The sequence below is a fragment of the Platichthys flesus genome, chromosome 24, assembly GCF_949316205.1.
Source record: "Platichthys flesus chromosome 24, fPlaFle2.1, whole genome shotgun sequence".
NCBI lineage: Eukaryota > Metazoa > Chordata > Actinopteri > Pleuronectiformes > Pleuronectidae > Platichthys > Platichthys flesus.
In genome coordinates this window covers 10,268,362-10,293,451 of record NC_084968.1, presented here as the reverse complement: position 1 = coordinate 10,293,451, position 25,090 = coordinate 10,268,362, and the positions used below count along the sequence as shown (strand labels likewise).

Sequence of the window (25,090 nt, the reverse complement as noted above, 5' to 3'; positions counted from 1 at the left end):
CAAGAAAAAAAACGCTCATTTTTGCTCCCCCCCCCAAAATTTCTTATGCCATAACAATGCACCTTGACCAGTTGAAACCTGGCAGATCCACGTTGTACGATAGATAATCATCTTAAATATCAAAGCAGAGGCACATTCATTTTAAACTAAAACACACAGTAAGTAGTTGTATATTACCACCAGATTCCAGTCCAGTCACTACAATACGTCGATTTGCATGCTTTTGGTCTGTGTGATAAAACCGTGATGGCAAACTATGGCATAAGAAATGGTCCAAAAAAACAAAACAAAAACACAAACATGTCCATCTGCAGGAATGACTTGAGATTGTACATTGGAGACAGCAAGGCTTCTTTTTTTTTATCTTTGTTTTTTTTTTACACTGAAACGTACCCACAGAAAAGTGTCAGACAGCAACATAAAAAAAATAACAGGTGGCCCGTACGCTGTCCAGGGATACGCTGCTGCTGCTCAGGCAGATTTATTTTGGTTTTACTTGTTCACGCACTCACTCGCTCGCTCTCGCTTCACAAAGACCTCAGGCACACGCAATAAAAAGGCTTGTAACCACACCCGAGGGGATGCTAGTGCGCCCCTTCAGTTGGTAACACACCGGCCTGATTCCTAAAAGGCGTCCCGGCACCGTCGACCCCCCCCTGCACATGCAAGCACACAAACCGAGGCCCCGCTGTGGGGACTTCACTCAGGAGGCGCAGTGCACGAGTGTGTGTGCTTGAGGGAAGAGGGCGGATGAAAACAGCTTCTAAATAGTGGCCGTGAGACGTATGATGTGGAAGATTAGTTTTCGTGGAAGTCCTCCAGACTGCTTCTGTCGACAATTGGTGATAAAATAGTAACGGATATGGAAGATTAAAAAGACCAGAAAATATATAAAAAAGGAAACAAAAAAAAGCTGTGCGCACAGTGCCAGATTTGCCGAGGATATAAACGGTAAGGAAGCAAGTGTTGCTCATGCGTTGTGGATACAGAACCCAAGTTTACTGACATGTTCCTAGGACTACTGTATATATGCATACCAGACGTTATACGGTTGTTTTACAGGTTATTTGTGTCGTAACTGAAACAAAGAGGAACTGAGACCAACTCTACCATTAATGCAGCTGTACTTCATTAACCTCATGACTAAATTTACATTCATATTTGTACGTTTACTCCCTCCCCCCCCACCCCCCCACCCCCGTTTTTCACTGAAGCCACTTCCATCTGGTAAGAGGGCTAAACAACATAAAAACAACAACATAGTTCAACAGAACAAACGTATAGAGATAACATTACACAACGAAAAGGCCCCAGGAGGGCATCTGGGGCAGTTTTTCAGCCACCACTTTGGCTGCCATCTCAGCCTTTTTCCTACCACTAGGTAAATAACAGGGCAGGAGGGAAACATTTCAGACTATTCCCATCTCCCTTCAGTCGGGGGGGAACAGGAACAGTTTATTTATCCCCCCCGAATCACTTCTGTGGGTCCTTCCAACAGCTCTGTGCCCGTATATTTCTTTTCCTACATCCAGAAATAACTCAATACCCTGAATCCATTTGTCTTTTTCCTCCCTGTCGCTCTCCTCTTCCTGGCTTAGGACACGGAGCCTTTCTTTCCCCTCTTCCAATCAAGGAGGTAAAAGCTACGCAAGGTGAAGGCTGTCTGGTTTTTTATTCTTTTCCTTTTTTCTTGAAGGAAATGAGATGAAAAAAAAAAATGGAAGTGCAACGGTCTACCAGCCTTCAATTCTTACCCAGTGGCCAGCTACATATCCCAAGCAGCTACAAGTGTCCCCTTTAAGTGACCACTACTTTTTTTCTACTTTGTGCACATAAGGTACAAACTATGGTGAATGCTATACAGATCCGACAGTGTCATCTGGCCACAAAGTAACACGGTTGAGACACGAGAAGCTCAGATGATCCGTCGTTGTCACGCTCAGCCATAGAATTGACTTCTTAATAATTTGGATATGAGGGATCACTTCTAAATGCACTTTTATACATTGACCTACAGTAGCTATTCCAACTAGAGTAGGAATGCTGTGTGCGTCTGACACGGAATGACCTAGCCATTCATGCACGTACACCCACCCACACTCACACTCACACGCACACACACACACACTCTCTCACACATACGCAGCAATACCTGCTTAAGCCAACCTCTGCATGCACAAATCCCTACATACATGTGCACGTACATGCTCATATACATCTTTCATTTAACGACAGGTCACTCGCAGCCTCACAGACTGTCCTCTCATCCCTTATCATGCCCACACGAGCCTTCCCTGAAGAGTGTTTATCCTCGTTTTTCCACGACTATAAAGGGAAGCTGACTGAACTAATTTGTCTCACAACACGCACACACCCTGTTAGAAGTTCTTATTCTTATATTATAGATAATATAATGAGAAGGAGAGGAAGATTAATCAAGCTCTAGAACTATGACACACTACAGCCAAACAGGAGAAACACAGGGAAAGGTGAGCAGGGAGTAAAGAGAGGGGAGTAATGACACGTCACTAGATTATCGGCCTCTCCTCCCCGTTTCTTTGCTCCCTATCTTCCCTTCACAGCAACTCCTGATTCAATGCCTAGCTCTGATCTCTACTGAATAAAAGCGAGGCAGGGGCACTGTGCGAGCGTCGTCAGTGACCCAGTGAGCACAGACCCCTCCTGCTCCTCCTAAACAGGCCAGGCCGTCCCCTTTGGAATATATTCCTCTTAAACCTCCTGTTGTACTAAGGTTTGCCGCTGCTGTCTCGTTGCTTCTTGCCGCTGCCACTGCCGCCGCTGTACAGGCCAGGATTTGCCACGAGGGGGTGGGGTGCTGCGCCCATGTAGGGCCCAGCAGCGGCTGCGTAGTTGAAGATGGCTGGAAGGAAGGGCATAGTCTCCACCTTGTCCCCCCCAGGTGCCATCATGTTCAGAGCCACAGGAAGAGCTGCTAAGTTATAGGGGTAGGCCAGCAGCTGGGGCCCGTAGAGCAGCTGGTAAGGGTCTGGATAAAATGGCAGCTTGGACAGGTCCCCGCCATGAGGGACCATCACTTTACCCAGTGGGCCAAAGGGAAGATGTCCACCAGGATAGGACATGAGCAGATTATCATCCTGCTTCTTAGCAGAGCGGTAGCTGTCTGGCACAATTAGGGGTAGGGGATAATCCTGGGCAGCGTAGCCCACTGGGGTGGCGCCCCCCTGCTGGGAGTCTCTGGAAGAAACAGTGTCCTGGTGCTCGGGCTCAGGTGGCTGAGGGGCTCGGGGGAGTTGCAGAGCGTGGGCAGAGGGGCGGTCGCCGGCACCAGCTGCTCCAGTGGGCAGTGTGAGCCTGTCGAGTCCTTGTGAGCTGGAGTGAACCTGACGGTTGGCGTGAGATAACAGTCCAATGATGGAGGGAGAGCGACGCGGGGACTTGGGAGTGTGCCTGTGTGAGGAGGGTCCGTTCATAGTGGTTTGAGTGGGGATGTGCTGGGGGGACTGCACAGGACTCAAGGGCTCCTCTTTAGGGACCAACAGAGCCATTTGGTCCTCTGGGGCATGAGTAACTCTGCTCATTTTCTGGGCCCTCTCCATCTCTCTCGCTTTTTCTTTCTCCCTTTCTCTCTGTCTCTCCCTCTCCCTCTCCGTCTCTCTTTGCCTCACTATCGCCCTCTCTCTAGCTAGCATCGAGGACATGGTGAGGTCTTGTGCTTCATCGGGAGAGGGACTCCTGGACAGTGACGGAACTCTTAGATCTTGGACCCGAGGTGCTTCCTCATAACCTGCGTGCAGAAACACACCACTCCCGCCCAGCCGCTCCCTGTCCATAATGACCCCATCCCGTTTCACGAATCCGCCCTCGGAGCCGGGAGCTGTTGTCATGGAAACAGGAGCAGCGGCAGCGGTTATTCTGGTCTGTGACGTCACAGGCACATTCGGAGAGGTGTTGGCGGGTGCCACGACGTGCACAGGGCTGGGTATTCTGTAGATCTGGCTGTCTAGGCTCTTTCTGCTGGGGCTGCGGTAGTCCAGACATTCGGCTCCGTTCATGACGAGCACGCTCTGGAGAGCGGAGGGTGCGACTGGCGTGAATTCGTGTTTAGTGGGCGTGAGACTAACTGGACTTTCTAGTGGAGGGTCTGCTGTCTGTGGGCTGGGCTGTCTCTCCACAACTGGATGCGTGGGCCCTGTTGGCTGAGGCTTGTCTGGGGATTCTGACGTGTGATGTTCAGCCGTCAGTTCACCGAGGCGACCTTCACGCTGCTGCGAGGCCAAACAGTCAACCCTGATGGGCGGGTCTGGTGTTGAATAGCTGATAACTGAAACAGAGAGCGCACTGGGAGCCTTTGCCTTCTCCGTCTCTATGTCTCTGCTCACGTCATTAATAACGGCCTCTGTTGTTTTTGGCTCCGGGGCTTTATCTTCCCTTTCTCTCTCTGGGGAGCTGCTTAACTCGTGGCGTCGGATATGGCGAGTTAGTGCTGAGGATGTCTTACACACCTTGTGACACTGTGGACAGGTGTGTCGTGATAATGCTCGTCTGCTGAGGCGACTTGGACTTGAGGTTCTCCCCGCTAAACCCACTTGCCCCCCCCTTTCTTCATCGTACTTTGAAATCTCTGGCACAGATTTGATCCCGACCCCTTCATCCTGTTCAACAAGTGCCACTTTAGAGGGTGCAGAGGGTGCGTCCGTGGGCTTGGGATGCTGGGCTCTCTGGTGGTCTTCCAACTTGTCCCACGAGGGGAAAGTGGCTCGGCAGAAGAGGCACACAAACTCCAGCAGATGGCTGAGCTCGTGTTTGTCTCGCTTCCTGGGGCTTGAGAACCAGCGGCCACATGTACCACACTCTGCTGCGTTCCCGTTAGTCCAAGGCCGCCTCTTTATTCCCATAGGAGCCCCTGAGGTAGACGGAGGAGGCTTTGGAGAGTGCAGAGGAATGGAAGCAGCCTTGTGACAGGCCTCCTGCTCTTCTGTGTCTTTGCTCTTATCCTTCAAAGGAGCAGAGAGACAACCCCTCTTTTTCCCCTCTCCCTTAACTCTGTCAGGTTTTTGGGGCTCCTCATTCGTCCCATCCTCTTCCTCATCTTGGGATTTCTCCGTTTCTTTATTTACACAGTTTTTGAGCCTCTCCGCCCTCCTCTTCAGCTGGATGGAGCGCTTGTATTTCAGTTTTCTCTGCCAGCTCTTCACCCGCTGCAGATGTGCTTGTGCCTTCCTTTTAGGCTTGTAGGAGTAGTAAGGCCGCCATAAATTATCCTCCATGTCATGGTCACTGTCCTGCTCCCTCACCTCCCGACGGAAGTAGTACTCCCTCACTCCATCGGGAGATTTGGATCTCTTTTTCCTCACCTCCTCATCCTCACAGTCTCCCTCCTTATCATCCTCCTCCTCCTCCTCCTCCTCCTCCTCCTCCATGCTGGCTTTGCGGTGCTGGCGGTGTTTATGGTGATGGTGGTGGAAGTGAGAGTGGCGTGGATCCTTGACCTCCCGCGATGTTTCACTGCGTTTGGATTTGGGGGGAGAAAGGCTCTTGTCCCTCCGGAGGTCTGTCTCAGAGATGCTGCGCTTCACGATGGCTTCCTCGCCGATGCGTACAGTGATCTGGCACAGTGGCCCGGCCTCTCTGACATGTGACCCTCCAGACGATGGCGGCTGCTTTGAGTTAGAGGTGTCGCTCCTGCTGTGGGACTTGCGTGATTTGTGAAATGATCGACCTGCCTCTGCCTCCCGTCCACCTCTTGAAGTTGAACCATTCTCTCTGGTTTCTGAATTGTCTCTTGATCTCTTCCTATGGCCGTCTGCACTATCCCTTTGCTTTTTAATTGGCTTGGGGCTGCCCTTGTGTGAAGCCTGACTGTTGCTGGTTTCAGGGGACGGGCTGCTTATTGGGCTTTTCTCGCTTCCAGAAATAACCTGGTTGCTATGTACGATGACAGAGGATGACACTGCTGTTCCATGAACTATGACAGAGGGTTTTGTATGTCCATATGTTATCACAGAAGGCATGCTAGCTTCTTTACCAGTCTTGGGAGTTTTGGTTTTGTGGCTACTAGACATTTTGAAGTTGCCAATGCCTCGGCCCTGCTCTGACTCTCGGGCCTCGCGCTCGTGGTTTTTAACGCGTTGCATGTCCGCTTGGGGGAGGGGTGTTAGTCCAGAGAGGTCCCTGTGCTCAGAAACAGGGAAGTGATCGGGGAAGGAATCGGGGAAGGCATCTGGGTCAGGCTTAACACTCTGGGGGTGGGCTCCGCTGATTAGGCTCTGTAGGTCCCCAGAGCCCAGAGCACAGCCCAGACCGGGCAGGGAGAGGGGCGGTGTATCACTTGGTGGTAGAAGCAGGCCATTATGCAAACTGTCACTGTAAGTCTTGTACGGTCTCTTCTGAGAACGCATGGGGAGAAGGCGGTAGAGCTTGAGGGCATTAGCTTTCTGCTTATAGCCGCCATTAGCCGTCTTTTCACTGGAGATGAGGCTGGGGTTAATCCCGTGAATGGTTTTCTGGTGCGTTTTGAGATTGTAGTAGGTGGCGAAGGCGTCCCAGCAGAAGATGCACTGGTAGCGGCGCTCTCCCGTGTGCCACACCTCGTGCTTGGTGCGGTACTCAGCCAGGGCAAAGACTTTGTCGCAGTAATGGCAGGGATACTTGCGGCGCCACGAGTGCACATTAGAGTGACGCTTCAGGCTGGACAGGGTCATGTAGGATCGCTCGCACACAGAGCAGAAGTAAATGACATTGCCGTCAACCACCTTCACAAAATGGTGCTCATCACCCGCCAGTAACTCTGCGTCTGCTGCATCATCACCTTGGATACGCGCCAGGAGGCTCCGTGCTTTTTTTCCTGGCCGCGCCTTACTGATGTCTGTTTCTCCCACAATCATTCCCCCCTCCACTCTCACCTCACCCTCCTCGAGTGGCTCCTGCTTTGGCTGCACAGTGAGAGGAGGAGGGCCCAGGCTGCTGGAGGGGAGGCCTGGCATTTTGCAGGAGGCCTCGTGGGATTGCAGTCGTTTGCTGTGGATGAAGACCTTGCCACAGAAGCGGCAACTGAGGGCACGGCTGCCACGATGCAGCCGCATGTGGACTGTGAGGGAGGAGGCCGAGCTGAAGAGCCGGTGGCACACGCCACAGATCAACTCAGGCTTCAGGCTGTCGGTCGGAGAATAGGACGACGAGTGAGGGGGGGCGGTTAGACCCTCAGATGGGGGAGGAGGAGGTGGTGGTAAAGGGGGAGGGAGGTGGAGGGTGGGTGGATGAAGGCTTGGTCCATGAGGGCTTCCCAGTTTCCCAGCTGGTCTTCCTGATATCTTTTCTCTCCTCTCTGCATCACCACACCTCTGATAGGGCGATGTGCCCAGGCTGAAGAGGATCTGGGCCGTTTGAGAGGGCGACACTGTACCGTTGGCGATCCTGTGCCTATCGTCCCATCCATCGACACCATAACAGGCCCCCAAAGCCCCGCTTGACGATCTTGGGGGTGACCTCTGAAACTGAGTCTCTGGGTTGAGTTTGGAGCATTTCAGAGGAGGCGGCGATTTTATATCCTTCCTGATAAGTGCATGAACAGCCATGGGAGATGAGGAGGAGGAGGGCGAAGAGGACGGAGAGCTTTCGTGCCTCGGGGGCTTAAAAGGTCTGTGCTTTACATCCATGGTGGCATCCAATTTCCACAACGACCCCTCATCCGAGCTCTTGGAGGACGGACGCCGTCGGTGGGGGGAAGGAGAGGATGAGGAGGAGCTGCGGCAGTGGTTTGGAGATGTCAGAGAGGCTGGGAGGGGGGCGGCACTAAGTGGGAAGCTTAGGGTAATTTTTGCATTTTTAGGTCCATCCACCATGTCCTCCAGTCTGTCCTCCATCAAGGCTTCTCCCCTGCCTCCATGCCTTTTACCCTTCATCTCCAACTGCTCAGTTTCCCCTTCCTCCTCCTCTTCCTCCTCCTCCTCCTTTTCCTCTTCAGACTGAGAGGCCACCTCGGGAGACCAGGCAGGCTTGTGTAGTCCTTCGATCCTTTGTAGGCCGTACAAATTGACAGGCGGGTGTAAGGGTGAGGAGGATTGAACTGCTTGAAGGGCGTCTAGATGCACTAATGACAGTGGCTGGGAAGTCCAAGGTGTCAACCGCTGACTCTGGTGGCACGTGGCGTCATTAGCTGCAGTATGTGGTCGGGGAGTAAGCCCAGGCGCCAGGTGCTGTTCACTCAGAGGTGACTGAATAAGGCCCGCGTGGAGGGGGTCCCATACCTTTTCACTGGACACCATGACCAGCCCCCGAAATCTGAAAGAGAAAAGAGACAGAATATATTAGCATTATAGACATCCTAGGGTAAATGCATGACACGAAAATGGACATCAACATAAAGTAAAAATGAACAATACACTGAAAGCTTTGTCCGAAGCAGTCATGGCGCTCGTGGAACACTTGAGAAAAGGCTAAGGAAACTGAATGCCCTCGCAATGCTGAACTTCGACAGCTCAGCCAGGAATGGTGAGTGTGAGGAGGGAGAGGGTAGGGGGAAGGAATGAATCTGCGGCAGTGCTGGTTTAGATTTCAGCGTGCCACAGCCAAGCCTTCGGAAAGGCATTCCAGAGATCCATCTCCGTCGGCTGTGACACAACATTCCCTATTGCTAATTGGAAGGCGCTCAGATTTAATCAAGATTCCCTCGGAATAGAGTGTTGACTTAGATTCATGGTCCAAACACACATCAAAATAGTCCCGCGCTCTTTCTATTTGAGCAAGGGCTTTGTTAGCCGTTCCTGGCAGTGGCTAATGTTTGCCGGGCATGACTCTAACCATTTATTTGTGAAGGCAAAGGCGGGGGGGGAAGCGGGGAAGAGGAGACGGGAGGGAGATTGCATGCATGTGCGCCGACGGGTTTTCCGCCCTCTGCATCCGGTGCAATCTCAGCTGAGCTGCAGAAGATGAGCGACAGGCTATTCTCATTTCCATTCTAATTCAACCGCCACTGTGGTGGAAGCAGCAATCTCTCCTCATACAAAGTACCCGCAGATTCACATGCAATGAGCAATTTGCTGTTATTACTTATTGACGAATGGATTCATTTGTTTACGTCTGCAGATTAGGTGGAAGAACAGAGACGCTGCGAGGCCGTAATGATGCGACGGGTATGAAAAACCCTCAGTCATGCTTTTCTGCCTGCGTTTTCAAGCAGCAGAGCAGCCAGGAAGGCAGGCCGCTGTAAAATTCCACAGGCAGCCCTGAACAGGCAGAAACTAGGTCAGCACTGTTATTGCAGAGGGAAGAGGAGGGAGAGAGAGGGAGAGAGAGAGAGAGAGAGAGAGAGACAGGGAGAGGGAGAGAGAGAGGGTGAGGATGAAGCAGAATGAAAGGGTTATAGAAAAAGAGGGAGAGGGAGAAAGAGAGTGAGAGCAAGAGACAGAGAGAAGGAGAGAGGAAGAGGAGGGAGAGAGGGGGGGGGGGTCACAAACAGGAACCGTCAGACACACTGCACTGGCAGACAGACGGGAGCCCAGGCAAACACACACACACACACACAGACACACACACTCTCAGATAAATAAACATGCATGTGCACACAGCACAGTGTGTATGCTCATGTTTGCCTCCAGGCAGGACAGACAGACGTAAACAAAGTAGCTGAACGTGGATGGACCCACTTGTAAATGACATTCAAAACCAAAAGGTGAATCTGAGGCCAACATGTCCCTCAGACTCCAGCGGGCACAGGTGGAACAAAGTGCAGTCAACAAAGGGAAAACAGAAGTGTCTAGTGATGACATACTTGGAGCAAACAGTGGAAAATACTTCTTGTCGTACGGAGACAAAAAAAGAAAAAAAAAAGATGGAGTTTGCTTCGCCAGTTTGTGCACAGCCAAGAGGATCTGTGTCTAGAAGCGAGGATGCACAACGCTGTCTCCCCGGGCCTGCCATTTTTTTGCTGCTCTGAATTGAATCAGGCCTCCACTGTCGCTCACATTCGCTGAGCGATAGATGTTGTGCAGGAAATCCCTCACGGCGAGCGGCAGCCGGCTAAAAGTGGGCGGACACACTGAGAGACGGTGCTGGGACTAACAATTTCACCATCTCATCTGATGCCTGCACTGTGGACAGGAAAATGCGTATGACGCCCCCTCGGTGTTTTTCTTTATCTCCCTGTGACGCACACAGCCACAGCAGAAGCAGAGCATGCACAACACGCCGTCTGGCTGTGACAGGCCGCTCTTAACACGCTTTAAACACGCCGGATTTACTCACGCACACAGAGAAGTGTGTGCAGACGCACAGGACATGCATATAAGCACCGTCATGGCACATGCTTCACACACGTCAAACACACACAAGCACATGTGACCATGAATGTGACATAACTCTCGAGCAAAGAAATCAAAATAAACAGCAACCGTGTTTCCACACTACTCCTCAACAGGATGTTCTGCACAAACAAACATGTTGGCCGGCCTGTGAAGTGCTCATCTACAATATTTACACTTGTGGCACTACAAAACCACACAGCACCAACAGGTGCTCAGCTGGAGCCGGGCCAAGCTAGACTCGAGTCAACATAGAAAACACATTGGCTGTCACATGACGGAGGTTCTTCACTCACAAGTGGAAGAAACGTTTTGCCGTGACCTGATTGAATTTGATTCCATATCACAAGACAAATGGAACAAAAAACACTGTCGTCTTTTGATTCCGGGTTATTTCCTTTTTGTTGTTGAATTTTAGGAACTAGAATGTCACCAGGCAGAGCTCTTGTTGGTGGAAAAAAAACCTTCCGTCCGGATCTGTGACAAAATGTAACGGGTTTCCTCATGACCCACGTCCCATAGTTCCACCATGTGCCGGGAAAATCTGTTTGGTAGTTTCGCAATAATTCTGCTGATTAACCGTTTAACCGATAAATACGTCAGTTAATCTGTTAAAAAAAAATCCTTGGACATGGGTTCCATCTGAGCAGCTGTCTTCCGCTGTGCGTCACACAGTTAACAGACAGCGAACCCGACAGACAGCATGTGGACATGTCAACGTTTGTGAATAGAAACAGCAGAAACGCTGCTGAGGACTGAGTAGGCCTGAACATGTACGCAGCTTACACAACTGTCTCTCCGGTGACAGCATGGATCCGGACGTTATGCCGATGTCGGCCTGCGACAGCGACTGGATTGTTCCTGACTGGAACACACTGTGTGTGTGAGTGTGTGTTAGTGTGTGTGTGTGAGAGGGAGTTAGTACAGCAGCACTGCAGGTATGTGATGATGAGCGAAACTTCATTTTCTACCGACGCCGCTGCTGTTTGAATTTCTAATAATAAATCAATAGTTACAAAAATGATTTACTCGATTAATGGTTAATAACTGGTTAACAGATTAAATTCAAAATGTCCGTTCTACCTACCAACCCACCCAGCGGCAGATAGAGGTGAAAACACAACCTCCTCGATGGATCTAAGAACATCAACTTGCAGACGGGACCCACGCAAATCGGTAAAAACATTTACCATTGACTTTGAGACACTTGTTCATTAGAATTTGAAAAATAAAACACGGGACGACGATGACCTTGCCAGCCATTCATTAATAATCCACTGAATTTAAATGGACAATCAGTCAACGGGGACATCGCGGCTGAAGTGGCCTTGCATAACATAAGGCAGGACGGCAGAAGAGCTCGGCTGGTGCGCAGCAGCTCACGGGCCTAGAACCAGCCAGTGAGCAATCTGCTTATTCCGCTGACACTGGTACTTGTGCTCACAGTCAAAAAAGTGTTAAAACTAATTTTTTTTTTTACAATATTTCCTCTCCAAGGAAACTCCTCCACAGTCACGTGCACACACGAGTGCTGTAATAAGATGCAGTTATAAAGAGAGCGTGTGCGTAAACTAAAGCTTCATTTGGCTCTAAAATAAAGTGTTTAGTCAAATACTTATAGAAGGCTCAAGGTTATTGTGCCGATTCATTTACTTCCACATTGTAATATGTAAACAGCAGACGCTTGTACCAAATCCTCATTGAATATTATTAAATATAGTGCAGCTTCTGGTCCCAGTTTCCTATCCCAATTTATTTTTATTTGAACTTGAGTCTTATTTTCATGATTTAAAGCTGTTTTTCTAAGGTGTGGGAATAAAGCAACATTACTGTGGCAAAAGAAGATGGTTCAAGAAATATGTTCAGCGAGGCTTTTAATGATTTTAAAGATGATCTGAGCTACTAGATTGTGAGTTTAAAACTGATCGCAAACGTATCCCTCACTGCACAGGAAGCCTGTGCGTGTGTGTGTGTGTGTGTGTGTGTGTGTGTAAAGCTTCAGTAAATTGAAGTATCTGAGCAGAGTTGGGCCTCGTCTATCTGCGGGTTCAAGCTAAACCAGGAAGTCGTCTGCTTTCTGCATATTTGTTGTTCTCCTCTGAAATTTAGCATCGTCATTGTCTGTGTTCGCGTATTTCATCAAGTTGTTGACCACGCATTACTGATAGAAACAGTGACAGAGAGTCCAGAAATACAAAATACAAAGTTGTCATGAACTAAAATTATCATGATCTAAAATTATCTTTTGATTCTTCAGCAGTGATGAGCCATCATATACGTACGTGTGCGTGTGTGTGTGTGTGTGTGTGTGTGTGAGGTTGAGGGGAGTGCCTGCAAAGCGGAATGTGGGGGGCCTCGGTTTTCCAGCCGGTGAGCCAGAGGCGAGGAGCATGTGGGAAGAGGAAGGTGTCGGTTAGGCTTTCTCCCCAGCGAGGGGCAGCCAGAGGGGCCCAACTATCAGAGCAGCAGTTGGTCTGTGAAGCGGAGGGTGTACGTGTGCGTGTGCTCGTGAGGGTGTGCACGGGCGGGCGGGGGGGGGAGGGAGTGGGCATCGTTAGCAAGAACAGGCTACTGAACTCTCCGCAACCCCCCGAACCAAGAGAGCATGGTGGAGCCAGCCAGATGGGAAAGAGGGCGGGAGGGAAGGAGGTGAGCGGAAGGGGAAGTTGGACCGGGTTCGGGGAGCGGTGGAGCAGAGGTGGCGGTGGTGGTTGTGGCGTGAGCAGGGAGGTGGGGAGGGGTGACTTCAAACACGTCTCCTCCATGTTCACATTTCATGGTTTCCTTGTCTTTCTGATCCCTCTCAGCGTGACTGACTGCCCCCCCCCATGTATAAACTGTCGTATCGTGGTGTTTTTGCATGCCGCTCCACGCACCAGCGAACCGGCCCACGTCTGAAACGCCGTTCTCTCCATGGTCTGTTAGCTCTCAACCCAGCACGTAATTCCCATAATTCCGCTCACTGCAACACAATCAGGAGCGGCTTTGAAACGCTGCGAGCCAAAAAGGAAAGTACCCCCGGAGAGCGGTAACACTATACCAGTGACCTTTTTGAGGTAATTTCCCCAAAATCATTTTCAGTTTCATGCAGGGTCCCAGTTGAAGGGGGCGTGACGTCCCCGGTGGACTTCTCGGTCTAAAACTACCGAGGAACATTTGATTGTTTGTACGGTTCAACCAAAGTGCCACATTATCATAAACTTCATGTGTGTAAGAGCGACTGTGGCCGGTCAGAGAAAACGAAGCGCCTCACCGCTTCCCCCGAAAACAACTACACTGAAGTACGTCAACGTCCCAAATAGAAAAAAACTAAACAACGTAAACGAAGCCACACCAGCTCCGTCCCGCAAGTGACAACAACACAACAGTGAGTCCCAGCATCAAACCACACGTCTACTGTCTGACCTGCGACCCCTGCCCCCCTGGCAGCGTGGATCATACTTTCCATACATCGAGCACATGGGGGATTGGGCTTGGCATCCATGGAAAGCAGGAATGTGGAGGAGTCGGCAGCAGATGCTCTGTTGTTTTGGAAAAAAGAAATAAAAAAGGGAAGCTCAGGGAAGAAACACCGAGGGCCCCGGTGACATCAACACGAGAGACAGCGTCCAGCAAACACAACAGGCTGCTAAAATGGAGGACAAGCGGGACGGCCCAAATCAAAAGAAATGGAAAGACAAGAGGCAGTGGGGGGGGGGGGGGAGGAAGTGGAGATGTTTACGGTTGCCTGTGTGTGTTGCACGTTTCTCTCCTCGGTTGTCCCCAAGTTCATGGCCAGGGGGGAGGGAGACTCCCCCCCCACCCCCCAACAACAAAGCTCACATCATGTCTAAACGCCTGTGCTGACATGTGCTGGCTGACCCTCCCCTCCTCTCCCCTCCCCTCCCCTCACCTGCGGTGGCTCGGGGGGGGGGACGCGAGAGGGCTTCTGGGGAAATTAAAAGTTTCATCACAACCTCCACAAACGAGTCATCGCTCTTGAAAAGAGAATTGCGTGGTGCGCCAGCGACCAGCGACGGGAGGATGAGGGGAGACGAGGCCTGTTCCTGGCACACACACACACACGCACACACACACACACACGCACATAAAACACGCTTCCTAAAACGCACACTGCACAAACACACGCACACACCCTCCACTCATGCCCCGACACACGCATGTTAAATAACAAATACAAAAAATTCAACCTTTTCCTCCTTCTAGACGCGTGAAGCAACTAGGGCTCCAGCAGCAGGAGTGGAGCAGGAACAACAAGCAGGAAAACAACAGAATTCAGCCTCTCCTCCTCCTCCTCCTCCTCCTCTCTTCCTCTCATTCTCTCCCGTCTGTCTCTCAGGAAGACAAGCATACAAGAAACACGTACCTCGGAAAACCTCCTGCTGCATCTCTGCTGCGATGTGTTCTCTCCCCTCACACTCCCTCTCTCCCTCTCTCTCCCTCTCCCTCCCTTGGTCTGTGTATATGCGCACGACTGACTGAGTGAGTGTGTGTGTGTGTGTGTGAGAGAGAGAGAGAGAGAGTGAGCACAGGGAGAGGCGGTGCACACACACACACATGCACGCACACACATACAGGCAGCAGTGTGTGAAGACAGAGGGCAGGAGCGTTTCTCACACTCGAACTTGCTCGCTCTCCCTCGCTCACTCCCCCTTTTTCTTGCTCTCCCTCTCCTCTCTCACTCCAGTTTATGCCTCTGACACTCGATTCTTAGTGTTTTTGCTTTTTTTTTGCTTTTTTTCCAGCAAGTGACCCCCCCCACACACAGGCCCCCCCACCCTTCCCACCCCTCCCACCCCACTGAATCCAATCTTCTTTTTATTTGGAAGTGTTGTTCCCTCTCTCTCTCTCTCCCTCTCTCTCTCTCTCTGCACACACATGCATGCACACACACACACACGCACACACAGGCACACACACTACTTTATATACACAAAGCCCAGCGATAGGGAGAGGGAGGGAGAGGCAGAGGGAGACATAGTGGGAGAGCAAGCAGGCAAGAGGACGCCATTTAAGCAGTTTGTTACGAGCACTGCAAGTCCCCAAAATGGCTGAAAACAAACAGGAACCACGCCAACTCAAAAAACCTGGGCACGGGGACGGAGAGACAGACAGACAGTGAGGGTGTGAGGGGAGAGCGAGCGAGGGAGACGTGGAGAAAAGTCCAACCCGGAGAGAGGGAGAGAGGACAAACTGGTGGTAGTCTCTAATGGCGGATGGGAGCAGTTGGAGTGAAGTTGAGGGGGAAATGGAGGCGTTAAAGGGACACCTCAGTGGTGTGGCTCTGCACTTTGATAAAGTTTGGGTCCTTACAAGGAGCCTGAGAGCCTGCAAAAAAAAAAAAGAATCGTCAAAATCAATGCACCAGAGGCTGAGATAACGAGACTTCACCGGGCCCGGCTCCAAAAAAACGCTGGGACCTACAGTTCCCATGATGCAACTTGATAGCCGTCTTTCCTTAGACTCTGCCTGCCTGGCAAAAGCCCACATCTTTCACACACACACCGCGTCCTTGGTTTTTTCTAAGTCTGAAGGGCATCATCTAAAATAGCCCGGTGGTAAAAGCGCCGTTCCCGGGATGAGGTGGGCGCGGACGACGTGTTCCTTCACGTAGCCGAGAAACAATTAACCAGGAGCCAGAAAGGCCGGTCGGACCGCGAACCCATTGATCTGCCAAACCGAAACACTGCACCGTGGTTTTAAGACAACGACTTAACAACTTTGGAGAGTTGTCGCCACGACGGTAATTCTATCCGTGTGTTGACTGGCTGTTCGCTTACACACACGCGCCGTTTGAGAATCACAGCTGAATGTTTTTAATCCTACAGGGCCCTTCATGCTGATTCCTGAGTACGGCGCGTGGCATTTGATATGTGTCGAAAAATGTACAGGGGATTATGACGCGTGCCAACAGCAGCAAGAAGGGCTCCACCTTCCTGGTCGTCCAAAAAACAGTGGCAAGAACATGACTCTTACTTTGTCCAACTTTAGAAAACACCCTCCAGGTATTATATAACTGCTTTCTGAGGCGGTGTGTGATTCCCCCCCGTGTAAGGTAAAAGGTGTAAAAGATTTCTAGGAGAGAAAACCTCTTAAAACGGCAGACAGAAACTGTGATGGAGTCAGTCTTCGATTTGTTCACGCCGCTCGGATAAGAGGTTCAAGGGATCGATCAACTGCTTTCAGGTCAGTGTGTGTATGTGTGTGTCTGTGTCCGAGCTAAAAACCACAAGTGACAAAGCTTCCGCGTTGTTTTTTTGCAGCAGGAAAATGTCGCCCGCCGCCGCACCGCCGCCGAGGCCTGCAGCTGGGCATCGATCATGATTCATCCGTGTCCGTGCTTGCCGCCTCACAATGGCGACTGTCTTCGTTCCGGTTGCTCTCGGCCATGCACGTCACGGTCAAGTGGAAATTCCACTGGTCTCTCCGCTCTCCCTCTCCGCCGGCCGCGAACCACTTTGGCCGGCCCGAGATCAGGAGGTAACTCTCTCAGCTGGAACAAGGCGGCAGAGGAACGAGGAGGGGCGGAAGAATGTTCTGGTTGTGCTTCAACACCATCATACTTCCCACTGTCCTTTTGAGTGGAACTGCTGCTGCTACCCCCCCCCCACCACCACCACCACCACCAGTACCCACCAACTGAACCTTGACGCCAGCCACCCGCCCTCCTCCTCCTACTCTTTCCCTGCCCTTTCCCTCTCTCCCTCTCTCCCTCTCTTTCATCACTCTCTCACCCTCATTGTACGCCGCCACACTTGTCTCCATGGGAACCGCTCTGGGATTGGGTGTTGTTCCTGTGACCTCTCTGGGTCTTGGAGTTGGAACTCCCCCCCCTCCACCTCCACCCCCACGCCTACCCCCCCCCCCCCCCCATGCACCCCTGCACGTTTTCAAAGCAGGCTGCCTCGGAGTGGACGGGACAGTGCAAAATCTTCAATTATAACTAGAAGTGAAACGATGTGTGTGTGTGTGTGTGTGAAGCGATGGAGGCTGGGTGTGTGGGGCAGAGTGCCCGTTGGCTGAGACAATAGCATGTGTGTGTTTGTGTGTATGTGTGTGTGTGTGATCCAGGAGTGCGTCCGCTCAGTCCACACATGTGTGTTAGCATTGTCCCGTGGCTGCAGCCAGCCACCAACTCTGTATTCAGAGGCGCCCCCGTTGTCCAGCCGTCCCCATTCATGGATGTTTGGCGAAACGTGATCATAGCTTTTCATGCTGTGCTACCAAGCGACACACACACACACACATATGAATGCACAAAATAAAAAACAGAGGAAGCCATCTTGCATCTTGTGTGCGAGAAAAACGCAGGCCAGGGGGAACAATGCAGGTTTTGAGAGCCACGTAGGGGGCGGCAGAAACAAGACATGAACACATCACTCTCATATAATTGTCTTTGTGTCATGTGTTGGCAAAGAGTTGATTATTTACACCTCCAACAGGTAGGGATCAATAGTCCGATCATAGGCTAGTTTCTTTTGTGTCTCTTTTGGGGCCTTCACTTACTCAGGGAAGAATTATATAACTTGTCGGTTGCTAAATGTTAAGGCTAAGCTAAGTATTTTAGTATTCATAAACAGAACGAATTGAAAATCGTATATTTCAGGACAATTACATGTTTGTTAACTGCAAAAGTAACATAAAAGTCTTTTACAGTGTTGCATTATGGGTTATTAGTGGCCGTGAGTCGCTGCGTGGCTAGCCAGAGTTTTTCGCGTCTTTACACATTGACCCCGTCAGAGCTAATCCACTTAAAAAGTGTGACAGAGGAAATAACTCGAGACGTCCGAAAACAAGTTCTTCTGCCTCACCCCCGACGTCCTCACAGATGTATAATGTGACTGATAAATTATGTTTGAGGAAGGAGAGTGAGAGAGGAATTGACTCACCACAGTAACTCAGTCTGCTGACGAGTGGCCACTGGGAAAGTGAGCTGTCTGCAGACGTCCAACCCATACATACTTCTGGTAAGGAGCCAGATGACTGTGGAGGGAAGAGAAAAGTCCAAATGAGTTTACCGCTCGAGTCTTATTTTAACAGTGTTGTTTTGTGTGGCGCACACTAAGAACAAGGTGAGGGATCAGTTCATCAGTGAGCACATGCGTTTCACTTGTCTCCCGACTAAATGTTAAATAGACAGATTCCCTTTATTGTGGTTTCACAGAAAACAAGAAGATTAGTTGCAACAGTGCAGTAAATTCTACCGTAGCCTTATGTCCACTAGGAAAAACAAAAACCTGTCTTGTGTTTTTTATAAAATGCATCATGTGGAAAGCAGATTTTTCTTTTCATAAAAGTGAGTACAAGGAAACAGTTATGCGATTATTATAAGTGCGTGAGTCTACTGTATACAACATTTATTCACATCATAAATCTAGACTGAATTCTTAGTAATAAGGACACACATGTGTGTGTGAAAGTAACCCGAGGCATGCTCAAGCATTAGTAAACATCCTCAGAGATCTCGAAGACGGGATGACTAACCTGCTCTCCAGCTGACTTGGACTGAGATCAAAGTGGGAAGTCAAACGACGACCGAGGAGTTCATGTGTCAGTGGTTTTCTTAAAGAGGAAGCCGGGGCTTTGCGGCGACTCCGACTCGGCGACTCCTGCTCCTGTGGCCGGCACGTAGACATGTGAGGACAGAGAGCGGCGGAATGAAACCACAGCACATGCAATGCTCTCCACGTACAGATAAGCAAGACAAATGTTTACATTTTAAGCTAGACACACACACACACACTCACTCATAATGGTGTTTGAGCCCTCAGCATCGTCTTGCAGACACAGGGTGGTACAATGAATGATTTGACAGTACCTCCTGCGTAATAGGGAGAGATGAGCGTGCTGGGGCATGTCCTTATTATTAGCAAACACGTCCCTGCTGTGTCATTTCAAAATGTAATGAGAAAATCCAGCCTGTGAACAGCTACCTCCAATGTAGGACGTCTATACAACTTAATGCTTATTCACAAAAGAGGTTAAATGCAAATTTCAAGTCAAAACTTAAATACCCTGAGAAAAGTTGGAATGTACTTTTCTCATTATATAACCACTTGTCCATCAAAGTCTAACTTTGACAACACAAACAAAACATTTCCATCTTTTCTAGATGAATCAGGAAGTAAATGTACGTGAAGTATGCAGCCTTTAAAGGTCAGATGACATGTTTTTCCTACGTTGTAATACTGGGCTTCTCCGAATTACTCCGACGTGTATTGTTAAAATGGCAGATACATGTCAAACATCCACTTTGGTTTATTTTTCTGAACCATATCTAACCATTTTTTTCCCCCGAAAAGTCTGAAAGTCCTTTCTTGATGCATCACAGGGTGAGGATAACCCATGTAATAAAATGTTGACCTTGAGGTAAATGGGCTTCAACTTGGCACCGGTGAAGAGGATTTCAGCCGGGCCAAAAAATATGTAAATATTAGAGTTCTGCCCCTGACATCCTCTCTCACATGGGAAACATGTCAAACCTCATGCTGAGAGCTGCAGCAGACTCTAAACTTGCATTACAGAGGTCACTGCCACCATGGTGTTCTGCTAAAATATTACTCTTCAAAATTAGATGAGATTAAATAATTCAAGATAAATAAGCTGCGCATCAAGCTGAGCAACAGAGGTGTTTTATAACTAGTTTTTCATGTACGTATGACTTATATAACTTTGGATTTGTTGCGCTTTCATTATCATAATTCTACACTTCCTAACCACAGAGCTGCTGACAGAACACTAATCGGAGGGGTTGTGAGATCGACTATAAAAGCAGATAATAAATATATATATATATTTCTGCCACATTAAGTTGAGTTGATTTCCAGAATCACAACAATATTTTCTTCTTGTGAATGATTTAAGCTCGCAGCTACTACAAAGATTATAAAAAAGAGAAATAACTTATTGGTTTAGCAGATTAGTCGTTTGACGCAATCGTTGTTGATGCGATTTAAGGCGTCACAAAATCAAAAAATGCTGGGAACAAATCTCGCTAAATAAAAAAAAATAAACGTCTGGAATCAAAAAAGATGTGTTATGTAACGTGAAGAAAACCAGTCCATGATGCTGACGTCACATTGAGAAGTCATTTCCTGTGACAGCTTGAAAGATCTTTACCCTGGTCCTCTGTTAGCTTGCTGCATTTCGACAGCAGCTGAGTGAAGCTGTTCGGGCGTTCTGAGATTTTTCGGCTTCGGTAAAGAGGAAAAGCGTAAATAACCACTGAAACCTTTTAGAGTTACACTGGAAACAAGTGGGAGTTCAATGGGTTCAACACTGCTCCACCTCTCGCCTGCAAGACAACACTGAGGGCTGAAACAGACACACAAAACTCAGAGGCTATCCTCAGCAGAGGTCCACAACCTACATGCTGCAAATGTCCGAGTAAGACTCTAATGTCAAGGGAGGATGGCCGCCTATGGAGATGTGCAAACTTAATAAATACGTGGAGGATCCAAAGTATCGGATGGCAGAAATGTTTTCGTACCAGCCGCGGTCTGACAGGCCTGATCCAGGTCCCAGGGGCAGACGCACTGTGCTATAAACAGGCATGTTTGTGTGAGCCGTGAAGAACTGCTGAGTCACACAAACTGTCCCTGGGCACATACAAGAGATAAAAAGCTAAAAAAAAAGGAATTAGATGGTTGTAGGCCCCATGAGAGGGTTACAGTTGGCATCCGCTTAACAATCAGTTTGATACGCAAGAAACCACTGGCAAAGTATGGTTGTATAACAGCACAGAAAAAGGCAAAAGGAGAAGAGGAAGAGAGGGTTTGTAGTGTGGACGTTGCCAAAGGAGACTGGAAAGGATAGGTGGAAAATCATCTGGGAGGGGGTGCCTGATACGGTGTGGAGGAGAGGGGAGGGGGGGGGGGGGGGGGCGGCGGCTGTTTTTTCCACTGCCAGAGAGAGGGAACGGCTAAATCAAATTAATTAGCTCCTTCATCTCCAGGCAGCTACTCAGGCATGCTGTACTGGCGAGAGCAGGAGGGGGGGAAAGGAGGGAGGCCTGTGAGCAAAAGAGAATGGGAGAAAGCGAGATAGGCCATGGTGGCGGGCTGAAAGCCTGCAGTGTATGTGCACCATTCAAGAGAGAACAGGGCCGCGGGGGGGAGGAAGGGGTGCACAGCTCTCTGATAAGCGTGAGGGTTGTTTTTGCTGGAGCCTCTGTTGAGGAGGAAGTGGCTGCATGTCGGCTGACGCCGTGCACTGCTGCGCTCCGGGGCGATGCTACTTCCTGTTTCTAGACAGCCTGTACTTTAAGGGCACCGTAACCAACCCTGTCTCTGCACGCCTCTCTTTAAATAGCACGCTGACACTTCAATCAGAACCTCCCGGAAACGTGGGGTACTGAGGAACTCTGGCACAGACAAAGGGAACAAAAAAGGAACATGAAGCCAAATGTCCTGTGATCAAAAATAAAACGGTAAATCAACCTGACTAGTTGTGCTGACAAGAGAAGAGAGGGGAAAAAGGGACAGTAAAGAGGGAAGAGGAAAAAAGAAAGTGAGGCAGATGGTCCGAGGGAACGGCAACATGCCAGGGGAAACACAGCAGTAGGAGAGAAACCAAACACAGAAAAGTGAGAAGAGAAAAAAGAGGCCGGGCGAGTTGTACGTTTGAGAATGAGCCACTGCAAGCAGCATGAGGCCATCTGCGAGAGAGCAAGAGAGAGGGGATGGACGGCCGGGAACAAGAGAACAAAACGAGAGCGTGAGAGAATTATGAAGAAGGCATGAGCATAAGTGGGAAGACAAACCTTCTGTGGGGGAGGTAAAGAAATAATGCGAGTACAAGGGTCAAGCTGTAGGCCAAGTGGATTCACGATACATAAATGGAGCTCCCCGAGATCTCAAAAAAAGGTGAGAAGAGAGTGATAGGGTGGGGGGGAATAGGATGCAGGGCAGGAGGAGATCCTGAAAGACAGCGGCAGGGGTCAGGACCTTGGGAGACGAGCACAGTGGACAGCTCAGTGCACGGCTGCCCAGACGAGACTTGGCTGCACTGTGAGAACCCCAGATTAGCACTAAGCCGATTGCAACGCGAGGTGGGATCAAGAGCAATTAATTTAGCACCCAGATAGTTCCAGGAAGGGGCTGAAAAGATCCTGAACAAAAAAATGCAGATCTGCTGCAAAACTCTGCGGCAACATCTGAGTCAAACACTGGGTGACTTAACCCTTTTTTTCGTTAAATGAGCCGCCTGAAAGGAATCCTTTGCATATGAGAACTTGGAAGGCCTGAAAAGAGTGTGCGGCTGATGAAAGGATGGACAAGGGAAAGATGAAGACGCTTGGCAGGGGCTGACATCAGCCAAAACAAACACCCAAAGAACAGGACATTCTCTCGCGAAAAACAGAAATGGGCCGGCCTGTTCCAGTGGGATCGAAGAGAGCATGCCTCTGACCTTGCGTCACCCGTCTGTATTACAAAACATCCTGGTGCATAACTTAAGGGCAAAATAAGACCGTAGGATTGGGGTTGTTTGTTCATCTAATGGGCACAAGAAAGAAAAAACTCTGACAAGGTTTTGAGCCATGTTTTGATTCTGAGAATGAGTTAAACTGGGACTTTTTACAACCATAGTGTCCACAATGTGAGTTACAAACTTTCTACAAACCACTCAGACCCACAAAATCCATCATCACAGCCTTAAAGGACATTTTATATTTAGTCATTCATGCACAGAGTGATTGAATTCTCTTAGAAATTGTGAGTATTGTCTGTTTCTTGGTGGATTATACTTCACCTGCAATGACTCGCTTGTTCAATACAATAATGAGAATCCAGTTATAGTTTCGGTTTTTTAACTGTAAATCACAGAGAAAATAAATGGCCTGCGCCTGTCACTGTGCTCTGCATCTGCCCGTCTCTCCCTCTCTTCTTGTTCTTCACTTTATTGTGCTACAAAGCTCCTCCCTTCACCGCGTCCCCACCAAACCCTGACAACACACACACAGTCCGACTCTGACATCATCAGACAAGAGCTCCCCCTATAGATACATGAATCATCTCCCTTAACAGGAAATCATGTGTCTCTATTAGACAGACCCGTGTGCCACATGCGCTGTTGTTATGTGAATTTGAATATATGGAAAGCTGAGATCGAAACACAAAGCTCCACCCAATAAAAGTCTGACCTTCAGATTTGCACCAACACTTCACAGACCCAAATCACAGGGAATCATTCAACTCCCAAAACCATCAGCAACTCCTCCACTTTAACATGGACCCAACAGGTTGCATTGACTTGGATTAAATAATTCCTAACCATTTAATTGCAATTCAAATCAATTTGAATATTATATTAAAAATAAAAACACCATTTCAACAAGTACAAATTCAGCAATCTTCACCCAAGACGAGGTACATGCTTCATAAAACAACATACTTACACACTCAGAAGTAAAAAAATAAATACTAAATCCTTGTAAATAGTCTTATATCTTAAATACCTATTATTGAAATATATCATTGTATTATTATGAAATATTTTTAAGCTTGTTATGTTTGACACTATATAACAAATCGTATTTAAGACTGATTTTGTTATGTGTGTAAATTCTACGGCTGTTAGATAAACACTTAAATGTGGAAAAACAAGTTCAGCAGCAAAGTGTTCAGTTTCTTTTCACTTCAATGAATATGGATCAGAACTAAGTCAGCTGAGAGTATGAGTGTTGCCCCCCTCTGGGCAACTTGTGTGGTTGTGTAGTTATTGTTTACATACACCGTTTACACGCACTATCCTGCTCTTATATGTCTAAGGTCACAGTAAGATGCCAGTAATAAAATAACCATTTCCCACAACCACTTTAAAGCTATTCTGTTAAATTACCACCGGACTACATACCTGATGAGTGCTCGGCCCTATGCAGTAACCTCCTCGGAGCAGTGGGGGGAGCAGGTCTGACAGCCTGGCGGGACCCGCGTCTGCACTGATGGCAACGTGGTTGTGCAATATCTTTGCGACGCCGATCATTCTCAGTGTGAGCCAGAGGAGGGAGCCAGCTGCTCTATAATGAATCCTTTGTATAGTCATGGCATTGCATTGCACGGCACATGGTGAACAAAGTGATTTACTGTCGCATTCCTAAAAACCTGACATGCATTATTACGTCTTTTTCCCCCAACTCGAGCAGCTTTCACGGAAGGATACGTGCAGATGTGGCACCAAAAAAGATACTGTCCTCTGCTGGACCTGGTGGAAAGAGATGATGGCAAAGAGGCAGGTTCATGCTGGCAGGGCAACACACACACATACCGATATACCAGTCACACAGTTCTACACAAACGGGCCGATTTAGTTGTGTAGAAAAGAATAAATCAACACAGTCGAGATGTTGGTTCAGTGTCTTTATTTAATCCAATGGCAGCGAGAATTACAACATGGTCTTTTTTAGGACTATTACAGAGTCATACATGTTATAAACACTACAAATGGACATCATGCGATCACAGCACGTATATATTTCGTTGCACTTCCTTTCGTACTGTAATTACACAAAGGGGCGACACAGACGTATTTCAGCCCCTTTACCACAGCACGTATCTCTGCTTGAATATTGATGTTAAGGATCTACACTCTCTGGCAGGATCTGACATTGATAAAGTGCCTTTTGTTTTTGCTTTGGGACATTTTGAATAACCAGCAGCAGCCAACTCGTTGTTTCTCCACTTACCTTGGTTGTAACTAGCAAGGAGCTAACCGCACAAATCTATTGTTTAACCAGATCATTTCTCTACCGACAACATTGATGCTAACTGTGTTGTTGATTAAACGATTCGCTTTTAACCACGTATGGGCTA

The 25,090-nt window shown here is 48.9% G+C and overlaps 1 protein-coding gene across 4 annotated transcripts; it reads right to left on the bottom strand.

The window, feature by feature from the left end:
* Window positions 1-1,708: 1,708 nt before the first annotated feature.
* On the bottom strand, window positions 1,709-23,179 carry zbtb4 (zinc finger and BTB domain containing 4). Of its 4 annotated transcripts, none has more exons than XM_062384017.1 (4): window positions 23,031-23,179; window positions 18,765-18,895; window positions 18,170-18,263; window positions 1,709-8,262 (listed from the first exon to the last, which is right to left on the bottom strand). In XM_062384017.1, the coding sequence occupies exon 4, from the start codon at window positions 8,244-8,246 to the stop codon at window positions 2,748-2,750; it is 5,499 nt and encodes a 1,832-aa protein (XP_062240001.1). In that variant the 5' UTR covers window positions 8,247-8,262; window positions 18,170-18,263; window positions 18,765-18,895; window positions 23,031-23,179; the 3' UTR covers window positions 1,709-2,747. The 4 variants fall into 4 exon arrangements, with proteins under 4 accessions (XP_062240001.1, XP_062240003.1, XP_062240002.1 ...); XM_062384019.1 differs by lacking the exon at window positions 23,031-23,179 and adding an exon at window positions 19,028-19,044; XM_062384018.1 differs by lacking the exons at window positions 18,170-18,263; window positions 18,765-18,895; window positions 23,031-23,179 and adding an exon at window positions 14,647-14,969.
* Window positions 23,180-25,090: the final 1,911 nt, after the last annotated feature.